The 23,516-nt window shown below is 31.4% G+C and overlaps 4 protein-coding genes across 7 annotated transcripts; 1 reads left to right on the forward strand and 3 right to left on the reverse strand.

Moving 5' to 3' along the window:
* Positions 1-229: 229 nt before the first annotated feature.
* LOC105249531 (guanine nucleotide-binding protein subunit beta-2) lies at positions 230-4,047 on the reverse strand. Its single transcript, XM_011255071.3, has 6 exons — positions 3,863-4,047; positions 3,608-3,753; positions 3,012-3,311; positions 1,849-2,050; positions 1,562-1,778; positions 230-422 (listed from the first exon to the last, which is right to left on the reverse strand). Exons 1-6 carry the CDS (start codon positions 3,929-3,931, stop codon positions 316-318), a joined length of 1,041 nt encoding a protein of 346 aa, XP_011253373.1. The 5' UTR covers positions 3,932-4,047; the 3' UTR covers positions 230-315.
* Positions 4,048-5,665: 1,618 nt separating this feature from the next.
* Positions 5,666-23,406, forward strand: LOC105249535 (procollagen-lysine,2-oxoglutarate 5-dioxygenase 3). 2 transcript variants are annotated; one of them, XM_020027020.2, is made up of 9 exons: positions 5,666-5,924; positions 11,600-11,831; positions 12,964-13,304; positions 13,388-13,841; positions 15,124-15,351; positions 20,544-20,865; positions 20,925-21,029; positions 21,129-21,275; positions 22,767-23,406. In XM_020027020.2, exons 1-9 carry the CDS (start codon positions 5,696-5,698, stop codon positions 23,049-23,051), a joined length of 2,343 nt encoding a protein of 780 aa, XP_019882579.1. In that variant the 5' UTR covers positions 5,666-5,695; the 3' UTR covers positions 23,052-23,406. The 2 variants fall into 2 exon arrangements, with proteins under 2 accessions (XP_019882579.1, XP_011253377.1); XM_011255075.3 differs by lacking the exon at positions 5,666-5,924 and adding an exon at positions 7,489-7,733 and having other exon boundaries at positions 22,767-23,402.
* LOC105249533 (immunoglobulin domain-containing protein oig-4) lies at positions 15,841-17,468 on the reverse strand. Its single transcript, XM_011255074.3, has 4 exons — positions 17,350-17,468; positions 16,960-17,142; positions 16,697-16,846; positions 15,841-16,183 (listed from the first exon to the last, which is right to left on the reverse strand). The coding sequence occupies exons 2-4, from the start codon at positions 17,134-17,136 to the stop codon at positions 16,025-16,027; spliced, it is 486 nt and encodes a 161-aa protein (XP_011253376.1). The 5' UTR covers positions 17,137-17,142; positions 17,350-17,468; the 3' UTR covers positions 15,841-16,024.
* LOC105249532 (immunoglobulin domain-containing protein oig-4) lies at positions 19,140-20,441 on the reverse strand. 3 transcript variants are annotated; one of them, XM_011255073.3, is made up of 4 exons: positions 20,164-20,441; positions 19,682-19,872; positions 19,477-19,626; positions 19,140-19,367 (listed from the first exon to the last, which is right to left on the reverse strand). In XM_011255073.3, exons 2-4 carry the CDS (start codon positions 19,865-19,867, stop codon positions 19,209-19,211), a joined length of 495 nt encoding a protein of 164 aa, XP_011253375.2. In that variant the 5' UTR covers positions 19,868-19,872; positions 20,164-20,441; the 3' UTR covers positions 19,140-19,208. The 3 variants fall into 3 exon arrangements, with proteins under 3 accessions (XP_011253375.2, XP_025266651.1, XP_011253374.2); XM_025410866.1 differs by lacking the exon at positions 20,164-20,441 and adding an exon at positions 19,964-20,124; XM_011255072.3 differs by lacking the exon at positions 20,164-20,441 and having other exon boundaries at positions 19,682-19,941.
* Positions 23,407-23,516: the final 110 nt, after the last annotated feature.

Below are 23,516 nucleotides of genomic sequence, written 5' to 3' on the forward strand. Positions count from 1 at the left end.
GATTTATTTCCGACATGTAAAATGGATCCGGGAAATCATTATTTCGAAGAAATTTTATATATTTTGTAAAGTTTAGTTTAACGATGGGTGCAAGTTGCGAAACGCAGTTTACGTAGATCGAACTATTGATTATCACGTAATTGTAAACTAAATGAAAGAAGCAGTTTATATTGGTAAGAGCTTAATTCAATCAGGGACTGTGCAGGTTTCGTGCAAGAAGAATCGATCGGCTTTTTTAACATCAATATATTTTTGGTAATATATTTCCTCCGGTGTCTTCTCATCGATCACTTGTGTGTAATCACTTGTTACTGTTCACACCCAAATTCGGACGTTCTGATCCCAGGAGCAACTGGCCACTGCCATCCCATTGTCAGTGACACTGAGCGACGTCACTCTGTTCTCGTGGCCCGACAAAACACCTTGAAACAAGAACAAGCATTTTTAAAAGTAACAAGGAGGAGAATTTTAAAAACGTCCGAAAATGTGATTGATACAAGATGCAACGAAAATTTTATACAGGTTGTCCCGGACCGGTCTAATATTTCATAAACTTTGCACTTTAGAAAGAAATGTTTCAGACAAAAGTTGTATGGCTTGAAGGGGTCCATCAGATAGCGGCAATGATTTGACATGGGAGAGTCATTTGAAAGTCACGTGAAGATCACCGTCAATTTCTTAAATGGAACTTCCTATTTTTTATTAAATATTCTGGTAGCTCACGTCGAGAGCTTTCCAAAACACTATAATTAAGTTAGTTTTCATTAAGTACTTTCCGAATTATGAGGCTTGAAATCATTTCTTAATTTTACATAAATCGTAAAACATCTTGTAAAATATTCTTTTTTCGATTATCTTACCTTAATACTTTTATGTACAAAATAATGAGAGGAATCAATTGGTGTAAAGAAAACACATAGTTGTTTTAAAAAAAAAATATATATATATATATATATATATATATATATATATATATAATTGTTAATTGCAAATTACATATTTTTTTCTTAAACAACTATGTTTTTTCTTTACACCCATTGATTCCTCTCCATTATTTCGTACATAATGTCCATTATTTTGTACATAAAAATATTAAGGTAAGATAAAAATGAATATTTTAGATAAAAAATGAATATTTTACTAGATATTTTATGGTTTATGCAAAATTAAGAAATGATTTCAAGCCTCATAACTCGAAAAGTACTCAATGAAAAAATACTTTATTATAGTGTTGGAAAGCTCTCGAGATAAGCTACACGAATATGTAATAAAAAATAGGGGATTCCATTTAAGAAATTAAAGGTGACCTTTACATCATCTTCAAATGACTCTCCAAGGTCAAATCATTGCCACTATCTGATGGCCCCCTTCGAGCCATACAAGCCATACTTTTGTCTGAAACATTTCTTTCTAAAGTGCATAGTTTATGAAATATTCGACCGGTCCGGGACTTTTGGGACACCCTGTATATCTTCGCGGATATATTTTATCGATATAATTATTAATTTTTGCATTATAAAAATACAGTTCTTCAGTACAAGACACGAATCGATGGATTTACCATTATGTTGATTCTTCAATGTATCCCATATGTGAATGGAATTATCATCACTGCCGCAGAAGATGAACCTGCCGCTTAGAGACAAGCCGCATGATGTAAATCCGGGGTTGGAGTTCGGCGGCTTGAAGGTGGCCAACTGCTGATCGGATCTAAAGTCCCATAGTCTCGCCGTTTTATCCTCGGACGCTGTCACGAAGCCTTGCCCGGAAGGATGATACTAAATGAACAAAACAATGTATAATCCTCTGCTGAAATATCTCAAATGCAAATCTTGAAAGTCTACTTACGCAGACGGAGTTTACGTCAGCATCATGACCGATGAACGTTTGCTTGGCTTTCTCCTCCCGTAGATCCCACAGTTTGCAAGTTTTGTCAACCGAGCCGGTGACATAAGTGTTGCCATCGGGAGACAAGCTAATGCTCACCACGTCGCCTGCATGCGCCTCGAAGTCCGTCGTCTTCTTGTTAGCCTCGAGATCCCATATACAACTAGAGACACACACAAGGTATTCATCATTGCTCCTAAAATACAGGGTGAACCCATTTTACCTTTCATAACTTATATCACCTTGAATAACTTTTTTAATTTTGATGTAGAAAAAAATATTTCGGGAAAAAATTGTATGGCTTTAAGGGGCACATAAGACGGTACCATTAGTTTGATCTTGAAGAGTCACCTGAAGATCACGTGAATCACTATAATAAAGTATTTTTCTATTGAGTGCTTTCCGAGTTATGAGGCTTGAAAATATTTCTTAATTTTACGTAAACCGTATCTAAAATATCTTGTAAAATATTCATTTTTCGATTATCTTAATACTTTTATGTAGAACTTATGTATACTTATGAAGAAAATATACTTATATAAAAAATAGAAAATATACTTATATAGAAAATATACTTATATAGAAAATAATGAGAGGAATCAATTGATGTAAAGAAAACACATAGTTACTTTTAAGAAAAAATATGTAATTGTTAATTGCAAATTACACATTTTTTCTTCGAAATTATAAGTTTTCTTTATACCAATTGATTCCTCTCATTATTTTGTACATAAAAGGATTAAGATAAGATAATCGAAAAATGAATATTTTTCTAGATATTTTTTTATGGTTTATGTATAAAATTAAGAAATGATTTCACGTTCCATAACTCGGAAAGTACTCAATGAAAAAATATTTTATTATAGTGTTTTGGAAAACTCTCGAGATGAGCTGCAAGAATATGTAAAAGCACGTAGGGTGTCCCATTTAAAAAGTTGGAGTTGATCTTCAGGTAACTCTTCGAGATCAAACTAATGGCACCGTCTTATGTGCCCCTTAAAACCATACAACTTTTGTCTGAAACATTTTTTTCTACAATCAAAATTGAAAAAGTTATTCAAGGTGATCGATTAAAATGGAACACCCTGTATTGACTATCTATCCTCAACGTTATTAACAGATACATTTTCATGTCACCGGACCCGGTAATGATCTTCTTATCGTCGAGGAATCTGCAGGACGATAGGAATCCTTCATATCCCAGCAGTTCCCTTACAATCTTGGCGGATCCCGTAGCATCGCGATTGTTCACATCATAAACGGTGCACATGTTGTCCATACCACCGCACGCAACGAAGTTGCCGGACTGCGCGAAAGCCACCGACATCACCCAGGCTGAACGCAACGGGATGACCTGTACCTTGTTACCGCTCCATGAATCCCAGATGATCAACTTTCCATCCAACGAACCGGTCACGCAATGCCTACGTACGAAAGCATAAATCAATTTTCGTAAATCTATTTTCTCAATACTGAAGATTATTAGAACTTATAAAAAAAAATTGTCGACGTACGATAAAAAGAAAAATAAGTTTCGCGATTGAGAAATCGTAAAATCTGCTTTAGATGATCCATATAATTGACAGCAAAATTCGTATTCTATTTATAATTTTATGTGCCTTGTATAAAAAATATTCGAAAGAGTAAAACGTCAAAAATATATTGGGATATGCGACGAATTATAGATCGTGTAAAGCACGCTTTATTAAGTCGAACTAACCGATTATCGCCGCTGTAATGCACCGAATTGACTTTATTAATGTGTCCCTTCAGCAATCTCTTAGTCGTCAATCTAACTTTCGGAGCAGCCGCCACTCCGTTGCACGCTTGTTCCAACGTCGTATCCTGCTGCTTCTTTTGCTCTTCCTAATGAAGCGAATAAAATAAAGAGGTAAAGCGAATAAAGATAGAATTATATCGAAAAGTCTTACTATACTAAAAATTATAACTGTGATGTAACATAAAACGCTTAAACCTTGCACTTGTTAATGAGATCTTCCAACTCTTTCTTTAGGGCTACAGTTTCTGCGTCTTCTTTGCCCATTTTTATCTGTTTATATACGAGACTGTCTTTATCAGCGTTTAGAAACAAAAGGAAACTAGACACCACCGACGATCGACATGCGAAAACTGCTCAACAATTTTCAACAACATACAGAGGAAACCTCAGGATCGTCCACTCTGTTGCCCCAGTAATTGTATTAAGTCGTCGGTTAATTCGATTTGTTCGAGCATTAGCTCGACTCGTTCGCATAATTTAATTATCTATTATACATATATATTGACACTTTTCAAAGAAAACATATATTTGTATACAGGATAGATTATTTTAATCAATACACGAATATCTCAGAAACACTGCATTAAATCGAAAAATATTTCAGACAAAAGTTGTATGGCTTGAAGGGGAACATAAGATGGTGCCATTAGTTTGATCTTGAAGAGTCACCTGAAGGTCATGGGAAGGCCACCTCCAACATTTTAAATGGAATACTTTACATACTTTTACATATTCATGTAGTTTGCCTCAAGAGCTTTCCAAAACACTATAATAAAGTATTTTTCCATTGAGAACTTTCCAAGTTATGAGGCTTGAAATAATTTTTTAATTTTACATAAACTATAAAATATCTAATAAAATATTTATTTTTTTATTATCTTACCTTAATACTTTTATGTACAAAATAATGAGAAGAATCAATTGGTGTAAAGAAAACACAGTTGTTTCGAAAAAAAAATGTAATTTGCAATTAACAATTACATTTTTTTTCAAAACAATTATGTGTTTTCTTTACACCAATTGATTTCTCTCATTATTTTGTACATAAAAGTATTAAGGAAAGATAATCGAAAAATGAATATTTTACTAGATATTTTATGGTCTATGTAAAATTAAGATATTACTTTAAGCCTCATAACTCGAAAAGTATTCAATGAAAAAATACTTTATTATAGTGTTTTGGAAAGCTCTTGAGGCAAGCTACAAGAATGTGCGAAAGTATATAGGGTGTCCCATTTAAAAAGTTGGAGGTAACCTTCACGTGACCTTCAGGTGACTCTTCAAGGTCAAATTAATGGCACCATCTTATGTCCCTCTTCAAGCTATACAACTTTTGTCGGAAACATTTTTGTCTTAAACTTATGAATTTTGAAATATTTCAAATATTGCGTAGATTAAAATGGCCTACCCTGTATATGTTATTTTTCTTTTTCAAAAATACAGACACTTCTCGGAGTATAAAATGAAACTGGTACAAAAAATTGTATAAAATGCAAGCTTCTTTATCTTTACCAAAGAAAGAAAGTTAATTAAAGATAATCATTTAATGCTGATATGTAAATGTGTGTTGTCCACAGATCAAATCACGGACTGGAATGTTTCGTTCACATTTCATTACAAAACGTCACGGACCGATGATGACATATTCGTCTGGGAATAGGAAATCGATTCGATCGTACGATTAGCCGTTCTTTTCGACCACAAAAACCATCAGCCGTCTCGCTTTCGAGTTTCCCGCTTTCTCCTATAAATGCCCGAATTTTGATACCGATCTGCGCGATTCATCGGAGAGCGATCGATGCCGGATAAGCGCATATTCGAATCATAATATATTCGAAGAAAACGATATAAATTTATTATTTAATTTATAAATATTTCAATACGAATATTGAAGGAATATGCAAAATATATAAATCAAACAATTGTTGAGATGGCACAGTAAAATAACAATTCCAATTCTCAATAAAGGCAATTATATAAAACGTTACGAAGATATTTTCCAGCGCATGTGATAACAGTTTTGATAAGATGAGAGCACTGAGTGTCTCGAGAAGATTAACGCTGTCGATTGTTGTGCTTTTGTATCAAGGAAGTCGTCCTACAGCAAAAAATGAAGAAGCGTGCAAGTTATATTATAATGTTTATGTGCCTTCGAATGATCTCCGATGCCAGGACAATACTTTGGATAATGATTTATCCGTCATTGAGCGATACAGACCTACGAAGGAATCTTGCACATCAAATTTCGATTTGACAGGTATCTTATCTCTAATATTTGCTTCATTAATTGTAGTCAGAATTTCATTTTTTCAAAGTGCCCACAACATGCCCATTAAAATTTTAGGAAATTCCATTTTATATATGTAATAAATATAAATATTTTATTTTATTTTATTAATTGAGTAAAAATAAAATAATTTTTACTATGAAATGTAGATGCTTGATATTTTTCTCATTTATTATTGAGTTTCAATTTTTCACATTCTAATATTTAACTTTTTTATATTCCCAAATACTAATAATTTAATTTATTACATATATTTAACTTTCTTTTAAACAATAATTGTGACAAGTGATATTTCTTATTTTATCGATATATGTAATAAATATAAATATTTTATTTTATTTTATTAATTGAGTTTTATAGTAAAAATAAAATAATTTTTACTATAAAATAATTTTTACTATAAAATATTAGAATGTAAAAAATTGAAACTCAATAATAAATGAGAAAAATATCAAGCATCTTTTATAGTAAAAATTATTTTATTTTTACTATAAAAATAAAATAATATTTTAATAATATATTTAATATATTTAATAATATTTTATTATAATATTTTATTAATATATTTAATATATTTAATAATATTTTATTTTTACTATAAAAATAAAATAATACTAGTAAAAATAAAATAATTTTTACTATAAAAGATGCTTGATATTTTTCTCATTTATTATTGAGTTTCAATTTTTTATATTCTAATATTTAACTTTTTTATATTCACAAATTACTAATAATTTAATTTATTACATATATTTAACTTTTTTTTAAACAATAATTGTGACAAGTGATATTTCTTATTTTATCGATATATGTAATAAATATAAATATTTTGTTTCATCTTATTAATTGAGTAAAAAGATAATTTTTACAATAAAATATAGATGCTTGATATTTTTTATTATTGAGTTTCAATTTTTTACATTCTAATATTTAACTTTTTTATATTCACAAATTACTAATAATTTAATTTATTACATATATTTAACTTTTTTTTAAACAATAATTGTGACAAGTGATATTTCTTATTTTATCGATATATATAATAAATATAAATATTTTGTTTCATCTTATTAATTGAGTAAAAAGATAATTTTTACAATAAAATATAGATGCTTGATATTTTTTATTATTGAGTTTCAATTTTTTACATTCTAATATTTAACTTTTTTATATTCACAAATTACTAATAATTTAATTTATTACATATATTTAACTTTTATTTAAACAATAATTGCGACAAGTGATATTTCTTATTTTATCGATTGAGTAAAAGGAAGTTGGTGATTGGTTGGTTCTAGCTATGGCGGTATTAATAAAAGTAACAACTATCTCAGGATTCCCGTAGTCTTTGTAAATTTCGTTTACTCTTTTAGAGATCTTGTCTTAAAATATGAGACTGACCACAAGTTGCTTAAGAGCTGTCGAATTTCTAGATTTCTCCGAGCTTCCACGTATATAAAATTTTCACATCCCTGTCGCATCGAAAATCACGTTCTACGTACGGGGTGCCGTAATTCCTGATTACGACTCTGCCCGATGGTTTTCATCAATTTCCGCACTCGTGATGCGCAGTCGGCGCTAAGCGACGAACGCGGACGCGCGTTATCGAGAAGTGGTGTGCATCAGCGGGATCCCGGGTCGGTCAGTGAAAGAAAGAGAGAGAAAGAGAGGGAGAGATGTTTGGCGACAAAGGGACGACAATCGGATGCTACCTCGCGTGGTGCTGTGTCTTCCTGACATACCACGTGGTCAGCGAGGCTCCAGCAGCTGACGCTAACGGTACGTCAAGATTGCCCTTTCGGCGAACAAGAAGATCGATACAGAAAGAAAGAGAGAGAAACGTCAGCTTCGTCGATTTTTTTCGTTCATTTTTTTCTTCACGTTTGGAACTATTAAAACACGAGGGGCGATTTCTTTCCTAATATTTTTATTCCAGGGGAGATTTAAAATTTTATTGATTTAGAATTTAGATAATTCATTAATCCATTTCTTTTCTGCAGCATTGTAGTGTGCAATTTTCCCCTCAAAATGAGATATATACGTAAAAAATGTTACAGATAAGAGAAGAATTGAGAAAGAAAATGCATTAAAAAACAGGTCCATTTACGTTAATCATCTAATTAATAAGAAATATAATATATTATAATTATCCATTTGATAAGAAATTATTGATTAATTCATAAGGATATAACTTTTAAAAATATATTAAACTATTAATAAGAAAAGGAGATGCATCTTATGAAGGATTATCATGTCCGAAATTTTTTTATTGAATTAAAATGATTTATAATGAAAAAAAGACGGAATTCTCTCTCTTTATTTTTTTATGATCTCTTTTATTTCCTTTGTTTTTCTACAACGAATATACAAAAGCATTTCGATATCCACCAGCGTTGATTCTCGATGAGATGCCCGCTTTAAAAGATTTCATTTTAGTCACAATCAAGATATTGTTGAAAGATGTGCCACAAAATGATGCGACAGAGAGTTAATAATATATAATTAATTTTTCTTGATGATATTAGTGGGAAAAGATGACAGCGAAAGTCGACGTTCATTGACTCGTTTTGGTTCGGTTGACGATAAGTTTCAGCTCTTTTTCCTCCTCGAGGAGAAATATCTGAATTAATTTATTTTACTTGCAACGTTACAGATTGTTTTCGGATTATTTTCTATAGCACACACTGAGGGAAAAATTTTTTTAAATCAAATAAATTTGTTTTCTTGAAACTTTTGCTTTAAATGCAAGGAATTGTTTATTTCATTTAAGCAAAAGCATTTAATTTTAATTAAATATGCATGTTATATTAAGTACATTATTTTCATTTATATATTTTTTATATTTAAATACCATTTTCGTAAAATATACACTATTATTTATGAAATTAAATATATTATTTTTTTTAAATAAAAAATTTAAAATTTTTGGGAATAAAAAATGCATTTTAATAAATATTTTGTAAAATTAAAATAAAAATATTTAATTATAAAAATTATATTTTTTTAAGAATATATACAGGGTGTCCCATTTTAATCGATGACCCCGAATAACTTTTTTAATTTTGATTGTAAGAAAAAATGTTTCAGACAAAAGTTGTATGGCTTGAAGGGGGACATAAGATGGTATCATTGGTTTTATCTTGAAAAGTTGTTTGAAGGTCACATGAAGGCCATCTTCAATTTTTTTAATGGAACCCCCTATTTTTTATTACTTATTCTTGTAACTTATCTCGAGAGCTTTTCAAAACACTATAATAAAGTATTTCTTCATTGAATACTTTTCGAGTTATGAGGCTTGAAATCATTTCTTAATTTTACATAAATCATAAAATATCTAGTAAAATATTTATTTTTCGATTATCCTACCTTAATACTTTTATGTACAAAATAATGAGAGGAATCAATTGCTGTAAAGAAAACACATAATTATTTCGAAGGAAAAATATGTAATTTGCAATTAACAATTCCATATTTTTTCTTAAAAACAACTGTGTTTTTCCTTTACACCAATTGATTCTTCTCATTATTTTGTACATAAAAGTATTAAGGTAGGATAATCGAAAAATAAATATTTTACTAAATATTTTACGGTTTATGTAAAATTAAGATATTATTTCAAGCCTCATAACTCGCAAAGTACTTAATGAAAACTAACTTAATTATAGTGTTTTGGAAAGCTTTCGAGATGAACTAAAAAAATATATGCAAAAGCATACAGGGTGTCCCATTTAAAAAGTTGGACCTTTAGGTGACTCTTCAATGTCAAACTAAAGACACCATCTTATGTCCCCCTTCAAGCCATACAACTTTTGTCTAAAACATTTTTTCCTACAATCAAAATTAAAAAAGTTATTCGGGGTCATCGATTAAAATGGGACACCCTGTATTTTTAAACATATGTAAATAAATACTTAACTTAAGTAAACAGACGTTTTGAATACAAGTAAATACGTGATTAGTACCCACCGAATAAATAGCTTTCTTGAGTTAACTAAAATTTTTTTATTTTAAGATAATTTTTTCCTCAGTGTAAGAATTATTAATATTTCAAGTATACGAAAAAAATCTTACAATTTGTCTCGTATATCTGATTAATTTTTCGACAATTTTTCTCGCTAATAAATATAAATTCGAAGAATGCTAGAGATAAGGCCATAAAGGCTATCTAAAGTGAAATATTTCTTCTTGCAATCGGACTTGTTGCTTAAATGATTATATAATGTGGTTCTTCATTTTTATTGCAGTGATGTTCTTTATATGGTAAAATGAAGGCTGGAATTTATCCAGCGATAATTCATCATTCGATTTTCTACGATGATCAAGCGACATATAGCAGCATGACATAATCGTTTCATTTATGGAACGTGAACTATATAATTTAATACGACTCCATTTTCTTAATCAACATTTAACCGGATCGAGTGTGTCCTTATCATTTCATTTCCGTTGTTGCTCATCACACGAATAGAAACGCGAGATTTCGAAATTTCTTCATTCCATGATTATTTTTTTATAATTCAGTGATTAACGCTAATCGCTCCTTTTATATTTAACTTCTGGATTAATATATCTCCTATCATTAATATGTTACATAATATATGTACACAGAAAAAAGGACATTCTTGTTTTGAAAATATATTTAGTTTTCACATGTAAATGTTGAAATGAGATTGCGTTAATTAAAGAAAAATATAATTGCTTATTTGAATGAAGCCATTTTATACAGTTCAATTCAAGAAAAATATATTCTTATGATTTAAGATTAATTTTTTTGAATGGAAAAGTAACAATGTTAGATAAAAAATGATATTTTTAAATCAAAGATTATAATTTTCTTAAAGCAGAATTAAATAATTATATATTCTCGAGATGACAATTACAATATTAAAGTAAGACTATAATATTGAAATTTAATTATTTAAAATTTAAAGTTTATTTAATTATAAAGTTATTTAAAATTTAATTATTAATAATTTAAATAGAAATTTAAAATTATTAAATTCTCCTAAGAAGATTATAAATTGTTGCGTATACATGAAACAATGAACACGTTGGTTTAAGTATATAAGTTTCGATTTGACACTTATTTTTTTCTGTGTACATATATTTCACGAGCTTTTATATACAATTTTCTCATAAATTGTTCAATAAAATGTATAACATTTCAATATCCTTCAATCGCTTAAGAAAGTCCTAAAGGCGTCTTTCCCCTCGAATTTCCATGAACATTCGAAATCGCCTGTTCTAAGAATATCCCGAGAACAGCTTGCGTAAGAGAATATTGACGGCTCAGTAATACAAGCAGAGTGGAAATGCAGCCGGTATACGTGCTGCGGTTCTCGTGGGCGCTACTTCTCGACGTGACATCACAAGCTTGATACGCGATGCTAACGAGTTGATCGGCTGGGTACCAATGACGGAATCGATATATAAAATTTGCTCTCAATGTTGGACAAGGATCCTTTTAACTTTTTAGCATCGTCGATTGATCCCCAAATTTTTTTTTCCCTAAATGAAAATTTTGCCATTTATTTTTCAGGCTTTTCTTGGAAAAAAAAAGTATAAATATGTGAATTTTGTGATTAAGTTTTCAATTATTATTTCTTTTTTCCGTTACGCTAATTTTGCTAATTATTATATTTCAGATGTCCTGGTATTTACTGTCGCATCCAACGAGACGGATGGCTTTCAAAGATACCTGAGATCAGTTGAAGTCTACAAATTTCGCGATAAATTGAGGATTCTCGGGTTGGGTGAGCCTTGGCGAGGCGGTAATGTTATGACTTATGCCGGCGGTGGATACAAAATCAATCTTCTGAAAAAGGCTTTAGAGGATTATCAGAATGATGAAAAGAAGATCGTCTTGTTCACTGATAGGTACATCATGTCGCGGAAACATTTTTTAAGATATAGAGAATATACAGAGAAAAATGTATACTGTATTCAAGTAAATATTACTTATTTCATTTTAAGTATATCATAAGTTTGTATATCCGCAAATATATCACAAGTTCATCACAAGCATTAAATTTAATTAAATATATTCTGAATTTTAGTAACTGCAGCATTTTAGTCAAGAATATTAAATTAAAACAAAAATTTGGTTTGCTTACCACATAAAGTAAGTTTGATTTTTGATACAACTTTACAATATTCTTAAAGACAAAATAAATTCTTCTTTTGAGTACATGATAATGAGATTTTCTAACACTTGTGATGAATATATTTTAAGACTTTTATAAAGAATATATTCTTTGTTGAACAAAACTATTACTTAAAAAAAGAAAAATAAACTAAGTAATCGTTTTTCTTGGCAGTAGAATATTTTACTCTGTGTACATACATATACACAGAGAAAAATGTATACTGTATTCAAGTAAATATTATTTATTTTAAGTATATTATAAGTTTGTGGATATACCGCAAATATATCATAAATTCATCACAAGCATTAAATTTAATTAAATATATTCTGAATTTTAGTAACTGCAGTATTTTAGTCAAGAATATTAAATTAAAACAAAAATTTGGTTTAAAATAAATTTATAAAGAATACGGCTCTATGTATTTAACAACATGATAATTATGAAACGAGCGAAAAGAGCCTAAAAACGCGGAATGCGTAATTTTTTTTTTCTTTTTTTTTTCGCGAACAATTAATGTTTGGGAAAAAAAAATTTACGCATTACCATCCGCGTTTTTAGGCTCTTATCGTTCGTTTCATAATTATCATGTTGAAAAATTTGGTTTGCTTACTACATAAAGTAAGTTTGATTTTTCTTCGATACAACTTTACAATATTCTTGAAGAAAAAATAAATTCTTCTTTTGAGTACATGATAATGAGATTTTCTAACACTTGTGATGAGTATATTTTAAGACTTTTATAAAGAATATATTTTTTGTTGAACAAAACTATTAAAAAAGAAAAATAAACTAAGTAATCGTTTTTCTTGACAGTAGAATGATATTTTTCTCTGTGTATATATACATATTTTCTATACTTTCAGTTACGATGTGATATTTCTCGGCGGTTTATCTGCCATCGTCGAACGGTTCCTGGATACCGATGCTCGAGTCTTATTCTCTGCGGAAGTGTATTGTTGGCCAGATAGATCCTTGGCGATTCATTATCCAACCGTATCTGGAGGCAAACGATACTTGAACTCTGGGGGTTTCATCGGATACGCGTCCGATGTGTACGAGATCCTGGACAAGGCGGACATCAAGGATGAAGACGACGATCAGTTATTTTACACAACCGTCTATCTACAGGATGAGCTTAGGACGCGACATAAGATCAAGCTGGATCACAAATCCGAGATATTCCAGAATCTCTTCGGTGCGGTAGGTAAGGACAAACGCAAATCCGAAAAAGCATCGCGTAATATTAATTATAATGTAATTATTACTATTATCGTATAATTTTTACAGCCGATGTGGAGCTCAGATTTAAAGGAGAAGAAGCTTATGTTCAAAACATCGTTTACAACACGGTGCCTTTAATACTCCATGGCAATGGATTCAGCAAGCTGGTCTTAAATTCCTTGGGCAATTATCTGGCTCGTGCTTGGACGGCAAATGAGGGATGTTTGGCCTGCTGGGACCGAACCATCGAGCTCGACAAAACTAAGCCGGAAACATATCCGATTATTTTAATAGCCATTTTTATCGAACAGCCTACACCGTTTTTGGAAGAATTCTTTCAAGCTATCCATCGTCAAGCCTACCCAAAGTCAAGACTACATTTGTTTATTCACAACAATGTGCCTTATCACGAGAGCGTGATCTATAACTTCTTCGAGAAGACCAGTCGCGAGTACTTGAGCGGGAAACAAATATTACCGAGCGATGAAATCAGCGAAGTTGATGCGAGAAAATTAGCATTGTAAGTGTAAAGAGAATGATTTTATAATATATATATATATATATATATATATATATATATATATTTTATATATTATATATTTATATATTTGTATAATATATATTTTATGTATATATATATTTTATATATTATATATTTATATAATATATTTATATATTTTATATGTATATATATATATATATATATATATATATATATATATATATATATACCGGGTGTTTCAGACCACCCGTACACCCCATTTTAAAGCAAAGGAAGTGGTTATTTTGAAAAATGTTTCAGACAAAAGTTGTTGAAGATAAAGTAATGCATTACATGGGTAAATTTGATTGACCTTGGGTGGCGTCGTGAAGGTCATGTCAAGGTCGACTTGAATTTTTTAAATGGGAACCCCTATTTTTCATTGCATATTCTTGTAGCTTATCTCGAGAGCTTTCCAAAACACTATAATTAAGTACCTTTTTATTAAGTACTTTTTGAGTTATAAGGCTTGAAATAATTTCTTAATTTTATATAAACCATAAAATATCTAGTAAACCATTCATTTTTCGATTATCTTACCTTCATACTTTTATGTACAAAATAATGAGAGGAATCAATTGGTGTAAAGAAAACACATAGTTGTTTCTAAGAAAAAATATGTAATTTGCAATTAACAATTCCATATTTTTTCTTAGAAACAACTATGTGTTTTCTTTACACCAATTGATTCCTCTCATTATTTTGTACATAAAAGTATGAAGGTAAGATAATCGAAAAATGAATGGTTTACTAGATATTTTATGGTTTATATAAAATTAAGAAATTATTTCAAGCCTTATAACTCAAAAAGTACTTAATAAAAAGGTACTTAATTATAGTGTTTTGGAAAGCTCTCGAGATAAGCTACAAGAATATGCAATGAAAAATAGGGGTTCCCATTTAAAAAATTCAAGTCGACCTTGACATGACCTTCACGACGCCACCCAAGGTCAATCAAATTTACCCATGTAATGCATTACTTTATCTTCAACAACTTTTGTCTGAAACATTTTTCAAAATAACCACTTCCTTTGCTTTAAAATGGGGTGTACGGGTGGTCTGAAACACCCGGTATATATATTAGTATTTATTTAAAGAATTGAATGAATTAAATTAGAGAAATTAATAAATTAATAAATAAATTAAGAAATTGATAAATAAATTAAGAAATTAATAAATTAAATTAGAGAAATGTTAGTGTTTATTATTTTTCAATATTAAAGCATTTATTAGGAATATTAAAAAGCCATCTACTTCACAGGGAGCATTGCTTGTTGAAGGAGTGTTCCGGATATCTGTCAGTTGACGCGGTCGCGCACTTGGACAATGAACACACATTGAAATTACTGGTGGAGCAACAGAGAGGAATTGTCGCACCCTTACTCATTCGACCGTACAAAGCATGGAGTAACTTTTGGGGCGCCATAACGGATGATGGATTTTACGCGCGAAGTTTCGACTACATGGAGATAATAAAGAACGAACGCAGGTATAGTAAATTCACACATATCAATCTTTTATATTTCTTTTTCAATCGACTATGGTTGCGTGTCTGTTACCCAGGTAAAACATGAAACTTATAATGATCTCATTTGATATACTTTTAGCAATGTTTTGGTGACTTATTAATATCATTTTTATATATATTACGCAGTTACTTGTTTATTTAATTATTCATGTATATTTTAATTATATTTAAGCAACATAATCTTTTTAAAATTATATAATGCGGTTATTGAACTTAAAAATTTATGATTCTTTGTGTCATCTTTAACTCATTTTTTAATCATTTTTGTTTAGGAAACTTTTAAATGATGAATAAAATCATGATGACGTCATAATGATGTCATTATGCGTTTTATGTTCTACCTGGGTACTCATTCTATTTTAGAAGAAAGTAGTTTATTATTCTAGATAAATGGTTCGCGATTTTCTAAGACGTTTTTCGCGATTGGGATTAAAGAGAATTCCTTTCTAATTTTTTATCAGGACGATTTATAGTTTTCCATTTCAGTATAAGTTACAATAAAAATATATATCGTCCTGAACCGTTTTTTTTTCTTAGAATCTATCGCTTCGTAATATCTATGGCAAAAACTTTACACGTTACCTGGAATTTACATATTTTACCTAGTTTATATGTTTATTTCGGATCTCTCGCACTAATCGAAAGCGATGGAGAAATCAGTCTTGAAAGACCTTCGATCGATGCTGTACATGTTGTCCGCCGTGCACTCGTAAACCCCGGCATCCATTTGAGTGGCGGGATCAATCTCGAGTTTTGACTTCACTTTGTCAGTATCAACTTGCCACTCGTGTATCTGCAAAGAAATGAGATATTATATTAGCGCTGGATTATCAAAAGTTATTATACAGGGTGTCACTTAATTGGCGCCCACTATTTATATAGCAACATTCTTCGTGGAAAACTGAATCGAAAAGTCCTGAACCATTTTTTTCTACAATGCTTAAAACGGTAATTATTGAGTAAAGTTACATCAATAAGCACCAACCTTTAGTCTCCTCGACGAAATTTTCTTCAAGGAAACGCTTTCAACGGAAGAAATATAATTTTTAATGCAAAATAAAGTTTTTCATATTAGAAGAAAAAATGGTTTAAAAAAAAATGGTTTCAAAAAAATGGTTTCAAATTTTTTTCATTATAGAAAAAAATGGTTCAGGACTTTTCGACTCAGTTTTTCACCCTCAGTTTTCCCTGTAGATTATAAATGCGTGTCGACTTGCTTATTGCTTAAGGTTTTTCTAACGAGAAAAATCTTTAAACGCAAAACAAAAGATTAATATTTTTTTACATATTAATAATGTTCACTGACATGTAGATAATGATGTGTGTAAATCTCGGCGCCATCCTTGAACCATGTGATGTGCGGACGTGGATTACCACGAGCAACACAGAGGAAAGCTATCTTGTGTCCCAAAACATATTCCAGATCGAAGTGCGATGCTAGCAGTATCTTGGCTCCCTAAAAAGATCGATAAAAGGCTAACAGCAAATTGAATTTGGCATTAGAAAAATGCGTGATGAATAAGAAAGATCTAGGGACTCTTCTTTTAGGCACTCTTCTATTTTACATACGTTGTTATTATTGTAATACTGATCACTTTCCGGATCACGGTACTTTCCGGTAATAGGCAATCCAATCTGCACACGAGATTTGCTTCTGTTTCTTCCCCGTCCTCTTCGGCCAAGTGTTTCTTGGCAATTGAGCAATAAAATACCCACCAGGATCAGCAATAACATGGAACGTGACATGATAATCTGATAATACGGAATCAAACATTAATCCATTATATTTGTAATCTTTGGAACTGCAGACTTTCAAACTATTTAATTTGCAAATCAAGAAGAGTGCTCGAAAAATTAAATTTTATTATTGTAGATTTATATAGCGTGTAAAATTGATACTGGGAAGCCTGCTCAATTGAAACGTATTTATATCAGAGAGAATGCGATGAGGATACTCACCGTATGTAGCAACGTTCGTCGATGACACGGAACTCCGATACAACTGACAGTCACCTACCTAACTCATTACTCCCCTAGTATCCTCTCGTATCTATTACAGACTTATACGCAGATAAACTCTATGCACTATACGTGCCGTGGTTATTCCTTTGGTCCACTACGTGATCACCATCAATTTCTATCAAATCTGCAGACCGCTTATCTATTAATTTAACCATATCCATTCCTTCCGGATGATTCACGTTTACAATTTGGCAATTTTTCAATTTCGGATATTTTTTGCACTTTCATATTAATTGTTTAACGCAAAAGATACTATTTGATTGAAATTTAAAAAAAAACTCACGAAAATATATTATATATTATATTGAAAAAATTAAAATCGAAGAAAAATGGAAGGAAAAAACAGTCGGAAAAAATAAGCATGTCCACACAGAAAAAAAATAAGTGTCAAATTAAAACTTATATACTTAAACTAACGCGTTCATTGTTTCGTATATACGCAACAATTTATAATCTTTTTAAGAGAATTTAATAATTTTAAATTAATAATTTAATAATTTAATAATTTTAATAATTTTTAATAATTTAATAATTTAATAATTTTAATAATTTTAAATTTCATTAACAATATTATAGTCTTATTTTAATATTGTAATTGTCATCTCAAGAATATATAATTATTTAATTCTACTTTAAGAAAATTATAATCTTTGATTTAAAAATGTTATTTTCTATCCAACATCGTTTCTTTTCCATTCAAGAAAATTAAATCTTAAATCATAACAATATATTTTTCTTGATTGAATTATATAAAATGGCTTCATTCAAGTAAGCAATTATTCAAGCAATTATATTTTTCTTTAATTAACGCGATATAATCTCATTTCAAGATTTCCATGTTAAAACTAAAAATATTTTCAAAACAAGAATGTCCTTTTTTTCTATGCACAATGCATTGTTAACACTCGTGCTAATTGTTTATTCAGGTTTGTTATATAGGTTGTTGCGTTCGTCAATGATAATGCAATGAAATATGCCCTTCCATATCACTTTCATGTCATAGCACGACACAATTACCTTGTTAAATTCGCGATGATGAACCATTTTCGATATGTTCCTCACGCTACCCTTTATAATACTCAATCATGCTTTAACGAATAAGAACTGGGGAGGGGAAACTCCCATATTCGCATCTCTTTGCATATCTCATTGATAAATTGCATGAATCTGTTTTGTTTAAAGAGAAAAAACAAATTATTCGTTTCACTGTCGTGCAAAATATTAATATAATATAATTTTATAAATTTTATAATTTTATAATGTTTTAAATATTAATATAATTTTATCATGTACTATACTATATAAAAATTTTACATCATTGATACATGTTGTAGAGCAGATAGGAAAAAATGAAGAAAATGCTTGGATCTATCTCGTCAATTATATGTGTGAATTTTTTCAATCAATTTCTTTAAATGATCTCAAGATGTTTGTGCGATGTCTCGATCAGTAACTAACGTGTCTATTTTATATCAGGTAAAAATATATCAAATAGTAAATCTCTTTGTAATAACAAATATCTATCAACTATTGTTTAAAAAAAAATAATAATATTAATATTTTTAATAATATTAATATTTTTATTAATATTAATATTTTTAATAATATTAATATTTTTAGTAATATTAATATTTTTAGCAATATTAATATTTTTAGTAATATTAATATTTTTAATAATATTAATATTTTTAACAATATTAATATTTTTGATAATATTAATATTAATAATTTTAATAATATTAATAATCTGATTCTAATAAACTAAGCGATCGCGGAGCTACGACTAGAGAACGCGTTTAATACGAGATCATGACATAGTCCGTTCTGAAGCCCCGACGATCGACGGCATATTGATTATCCGCTTGGCACTCGTAGTATCCCGCATCCTTCTGCGTCGCAGGATCAATCTCCATTTTCGATTTAATCGTGTCATTACCGACGGGCCATTCGTGCACCTAGCGATTGAAACGATTCCCTCGATTTTCTCGATCATGATAAACATTCTCTTAACAATGGATTTTTTTTAGGACGGCGAGCACCCTTTTAACGGCTATTGAGACCTACCTGAAAGAATTTGTGATGGTACAGCTCGATCCCGTCCTTCAGCCAGGTGATTTCCGGCCTAGGGAAACCGGTGGCCATGCAGAAGAACGTGATCTTCCTGCCCAGCATGTAATCCAACTCAAAGTGCGATGATTTCACGATCTTGGCACCCTGCGAAAAACCCATTATCAGATGATTCGTCCTCAACTATTACGTCTCAACTCACATCTTTATTCTCGTAATAATTGGCGCTGGCGGGATTTCGATTAGGTATCAAGATGGGCATCCGCGAGCCCCATGTTCTTCCTCGGCTGCGACCTCTCCCTCCTCTGCCTCCGCCGCCCTTCTGCGCTTCGGTGCTCATCATTAGGGCCGTTAATAGGAACAGATATAGCAGCCGGCATCTCGTCATTTGTTCTACAACCCAGAAAGAGAGAGAGAGAGAGAGATTCTTGACCACCGGGATGACTAATGCGGGCAGACTCGTTCGCGCCAACACCTTATATACCTTCCGTCACTATTATATACGCCAAGTATAATTCATCACTCTGCTATAATATATTATTATATTATATCTATCGGCGAGCGCGTGAGAAATTCATTGATGAGATAAATGAGCCGCGTTCCGCGGCCAATAACGATGAAGGTAATCTATAGACGAGCCGTTTTACGCTATTCACGCAACGTATACGTCTGCTGTGCTCTTACCGGAGGTTCTGAAGGACTCGGCTGATCCCTGACACGCAGAATGTACGACGGAGATCGGATCCGCTAGACCCTAAAATACGAATGGACCACACGACGCACGCCGGACACACGCAGTCACACGCTAGTGTGACAAGAGTTATGACTCTCAATTGGATAATTATGCATAACCCATTGCCAAGTATGTTCATCGGCCAATCGCGGCTACCACAAAATTACCACGATCACCTTACAAAACACTTAAGCAATGACCTCCGCGAAAACAACACGATGTTCGCCACAGCCGGGCAAATGCGTCTGCTTGTTGCGCTCGTTGCACGCGCTCTCGTTTCCGTCTCTCGACTCGCGCAGTTCGTCGAATCACGTTAACACGTCTGTTTCAGGGGACTGTGGAACGTGCCGTTCGTCAGTAACTGCTACTTGATCAACGCGACCATTATAGCAAACAAGGCGACCCGGCCGTCCTACGAGGATGCCGAGCTGGACACGGAAATGGCTTTTGCTCGGACCAACCGACAGAGAGGCCTCTTCATGTACCTCAACAATAGGCTCGACTTTGGTCATCTCGTCAATCCTGATAGCTACGACATCCGACTTACCTATCCGGACATGTACCAGATTATGGACAACAAGCTGGATTGGGAGAAGAGATACATTCATCCGAATTACAGCGAGAATTTTAATCCCGATAAAAAACCGATACAGGTAAATCGAGGCAGGAATCTCGTTGTTTAATAGGGGTTACATAAGACTATTGTTTGCAGCCGTGTCCCGATGTCTATTGGTTCCCCATCGCTACTCTTAGGTTCACCAGCGAACTTATTGGGATCGTCGAGACTTTTGGGCAATGGTCCGATGGCTCTAATCACGTAAGTAAATTGTTTCAATTTGTTTTATTAATTTAGAGTGTAATAATGTATGTAATAGAAATCATTTGTACTTGTAATGTACATGAAAATTTTCGGCAGGATCCACGGTTGACGGGTGGTTACGAAAATGTGCCGACCCGTGATATTCACATGAATCAAATTCAATACGAACAACAGTGGTTATACTTTTTGAAAGAATACGTTAGACCATTGCAAGAGCGCGTCTTCACCGGCTACTATCATGACGTAAGATTCATTTGTGTATGTCGGATCTCTTTTTAGGATTCCCGACTGGAATCCGGATACGAAGCGGTACCGACTCGCGATATTCACATGAACCAAGTCGGCCTCGAGGACGCATGGTTAAAATTTCTCAAAGATTACATCAGTCCCTTGCAACAGCATGTCTTTACAGGATACGAGGATTACGTAAGATTCTGAGATATCCTGGTATACGGAAGTGATCTTAAACGCGCACATAGATCTCGCAATGCACTCGGATACACAGAAAAAAAAATAAAACATATACTTAAGCATGTTTTGTAGCTATTTTCAAAATATTGAGAATTTAATGAAAATTGTACAGAATGTCTTTACATATGTTTAGAATCTTCAGTATAATTTTTAAATCGATTCACTAAAGCGTTCACAAGTTATAAGGATTTTAATTTGCACCAAATTAACATGTGTTCTTATGGGAAACATATAACCACGTCCATTCAAATGACAAAAACACATGAAAATAATATTCAAAATTTGTTTAAAATTTGCAAAAGTTTAGATACAGAGGAAATATTTGGTCAAATAATATTATACAAGTAATAACTTGTTAAAAAGATATTAAATATGATTCAATGAAGTTAGCCATGTATCTGTCACAAGGCGAAATTCTCTGCCAAAAGTTAATCATTTCGATTAACAAAATTCGGAATATTTCAGTAAAATCACAATAAATATTAAAAAATACATCTCTGATCAAATTGTAATATTCCACACAATTTCTTACTCAAAATACACCGAAAGTGGATATATTCTTCAATATTGATTTTCAGCTACTTTTTGCTGGGATTGTACATACAAAACATCCTTAAACTAACGTATTTATTGTTTCGTATACATGCAACAATTTATAATCTTTTTAGAAGAACTTAATAATTTAATAATTTAAATAATTTAATAATTCTAAATTTCATTAACAATATTATAGTCTTATTTTAATATGTAATTGTCACCTCAAGATTATATAATCATTTAATTTTACTTTAAGAAAATTATAATCTTTGATTTGAAAATGTTATTTTCCATCTAACATTGTTTCTTTTCCATTCAAGAAAATTAAATCTTAAATCATAAGAATATATTTTTCTTGATCGAACTATATAAAATGGCTTCATTCAAGTAAGCAATTATTCAAGCAATTATATTTTCCTTTAATTAACGCAATATAATCTCATTTCAAGATTTCCATGTTAAAACTAAAAATATTTTCAAAACAAGAATGTCCTTTTTTTCTGTGTATATGCACATGTATATGCTTTCGGGTTACGATTTGCTCTCGTAGTCTGGTTGTACCGCTTCGTAAACGTTCTGATTATACCGCTTCGGATAAAATTTGAAGAGATTTCTGCAGCATATATGTAGAATTATATCAACAAAGCTTTATTTGGATAAGAAAAATACATTTATCATAAATCACTCTAGTTCGAATCGATTATTACATTAATTTAATGTCAACAGCCACCGCGATCGCTTATGAATTTCGTCGTAAGATACCGCCCGGACGAGCAGCCATTCTTGCGGCCACATCACGACTCCTCGACCTATACCATCAACATCGCCTTGAATCAGGCGGGTGTGGATTACGAGGGAGGTGGATGCAAATTCATCCGATACAACTGCTCCGTCACCGACACGAAGCCAGGCTGGATGCTGATGCATCCCGGAAGATTGACGCACTATCATGAAGGATTGCGAGTAACCGCGGGCACGCGTTACATTATGATCTCCTTCGTGGATCCGTAATGGGACTTATCGTAACGCATCAATCTCAAATTATTCGACTGCCAATGTATTAAAAATACAAGTTAGAATATAAAAAGAGAGGGAAAATAGAGAGCGTGAATTATGAGACATATAATTCTATATAAATGATGCTCATTGTTGTCAGCTAGAAACGTCAATTGCTACTGATGGACTGAATAGTGCATTTAACAGAAATGAAAACTGCTTGATCAATGTATTATTTTTGTACTTCAATGTAAAAAATGTACGTTTGAACGTGTTTTTAGCATATAGTTAACAATCGCAAATTTATAAGAAAAATAAAAATTATATATTATACATATTTTACTATAATGTATCATATACATATACATATATACAGGGTGGCCCCGAATGTTCCATAAAATAATTTTTCTTTTTTTAACTAACTTTTATTTTATTTTCATAAAAGAAAAAGATTTTTATTTTTTATTTTTATCGTTTTTT

This window comes from Camponotus floridanus, unplaced genomic scaffold (genome assembly GCF_003227725.1).
Source record: "Camponotus floridanus strain SB8 unplaced genomic scaffold, Cflo_v7.5 scaffold35, whole genome shotgun sequence".
NCBI classification, from domain to species: Eukaryota; Metazoa; Arthropoda; class Insecta; order Hymenoptera; family Formicidae; genus Camponotus; species Camponotus floridanus.